Source organism: Haliaeetus leucocephalus, unplaced genomic scaffold (assembly GCF_000737465.1).
Source record: "Haliaeetus leucocephalus isolate CR32 unplaced genomic scaffold, Haliaeetus_leucocephalus-4.0 Scaffold173, whole genome shotgun sequence".
In the NCBI taxonomy this organism is placed as follows: domain Eukaryota; kingdom Metazoa; phylum Chordata; class Aves; order Accipitriformes; family Accipitridae; genus Haliaeetus; species Haliaeetus leucocephalus.
This window is the reverse complement of record NW_010972609.1, coordinates 6,736,598-6,736,841: the sequence shown is the minus strand read 5'-3', so window position 1 is coordinate 6,736,841 and position 244 is coordinate 6,736,598. Positions and strand designations below refer to the sequence as shown.

At 78.3% G+C, this 244-nt stretch overlaps 1 protein-coding gene across 2 annotated transcripts in view; it reads right to left on the bottom strand.

Moving 5' to 3' along the window:
- EIF3M (eukaryotic translation initiation factor 3, subunit M) overlaps positions 1 to 177 on the bottom strand; it is a 17,300-nt gene extending 17,123 nt beyond the window's left edge. For both annotated transcript variants that reach the window (XM_010563753.1, XM_010563752.1), the window contains exon 1: positions 79 to 177. In XM_010563753.1, coding sequence (XP_010562055.1) covers positions 79 to 120 — 42 coding nt within the window. In that variant the 5' untranslated portion in view covers positions 121 to 177. The remainder of the gene's footprint in view (positions 1 to 78) is intronic.
- Between the last annotated feature and the right edge of the window lie 67 nt (positions 178 to 244).

The window sequence follows — 244 nt, the reverse complement described above, 5'->3', positions numbered from 1 at the left end:
AGGGCCGGGACCCGGCCCCCTCGCTCTGCCGCCGACACCCCCGCGACCCGCTCCCCCTGCCGAGCCCCGGCCGCTGACCTGATCCTCCTCCGTGATGTCGATAAAAGCCGGGACGCTCATGGCGGCGGAGGCTGCCGCTGGCCGGACCGAGCACGCCGCCCGCACCGGAAAGGCAGAGCGGCTTCCGGTGCCGCGCGCCGCCCGCTTCCGCTGCCCCGCTCCTGAGGGGCGGGGCGGGGCGGGG